The 1106-nt window shown below is 37.6% G+C and overlaps 1 protein-coding gene across 1 annotated transcript in view; it reads right to left on the reverse strand.

Moving 5' to 3' along the window:
• Positions 1-1106, reverse strand: part of LOC111819425 (butyrophilin subfamily 1 member A1-like) — a 5864-nt gene that overhangs the window by 3037 nt on the left and 1721 nt on the right. Inside the window, exons 2-3 of the mRNA XM_023725880.1 lie at positions 346-366; positions 209-229 (exon numbers count right to left, since the gene is read on the reverse strand). Coding sequence (XP_023581648.1) covers positions 209-229; positions 346-366 — 42 coding nt within the window. The remainder of the gene's footprint in view (positions 1-208; positions 230-345; positions 367-1106) is intronic.

Genomic DNA, 1106 nt, shown 5'->3' on the forward strand with positions numbered 1-1106 from the left:
GGAGCTCCTGATGGATTTGAACAGCCAACCCTTTGGTTAGCAGCTGTAGCTCTTAACCACTACTCCACCAGGGTTTCCACAAAGACAATACAGAAATGCAAAAGTTATCTGGAATAAGGAGTTAAGTGGAAAGGGTGAATTGAACTAAGGAGAGTTTGCCATAGGATGATACAATCTTGCAAAGATTTTAACTGTAGAATAAAATTACCAATTTCCTCTTGAAGTTTTCCTGAAAAAAAAAAATGAAAAACTCCATTTTAATGTCACAGGGAAAAAAAAAATAAACTTGCTAGGCAGGACCACCCACAATGACATGAGATTATTAACGTAAAAAAATGAACTCACTTTTCTCTTCCAAAATACGTGCTAAAAAAGAAAGGAAAATAAGAAAAACACATCACTTATTTACTTAGATAAATAATTTTATGGTATATATCCAAGGGGGCAAGTATTAAATTCATGAATGAATTGCTCTTCATGGACTATTTCAGACTGCTAGTATTCATAAATATCATCACCCACCAGGTTGCCACGTTATATTTATATAGCATCTGGGCAAGGATAGCTACAAATCATTCAGTGCTTCCAATGAGTAGGTACTTAACTGAGTGCTAGCAAAAGCACTGCAACAGTGCTTCTCAGTCTATTAAAGAAAGATCTGAGGGTCAGAGGGTTCAATAACATGACAAAGTTCCTACTGTTAAACTGAAAAATGGAGACTCCTAACCACTATGCAAAATGGATGACAGTGCTCCTGGACCAACCAGCTGAGGTTTCAGTGACAAGGCAGAGAATATTGGCATCTTTTTCATGGAAGTGTTTAGTGCATTTATTTAAGGAGTGTCTTGCTTAGAAGAGTTTTTCTTAGAATGACAGTGTGAGCACAGCAGGCACCACAAGAGTTCTGCCAATGCATTCTCACATCAGAATTTCCCCCATCTCAGGGTGGGCAAGAGGAGTTCTTGTTAGCATCATGAAGAAAGATGAACAAATAGTACGTTAGAAAAGCACAATGGAAAGATGGGAAAAGTGAGTTAACTGATGGGAGAAGTACAAAGAGGAGAGAAGTGGATAGGGAAGTTATAATGTGATCCTGATTGAAAAGT

This window comes from Trichechus manatus, unplaced genomic scaffold, assembly GCF_000243295.1.
Source record: "Trichechus manatus latirostris isolate Lorelei unplaced genomic scaffold, TriManLat1.0 scaffold00708, whole genome shotgun sequence".
NCBI lineage: Eukaryota > Metazoa > Chordata > Mammalia > Sirenia > Trichechidae > Trichechus > Trichechus manatus.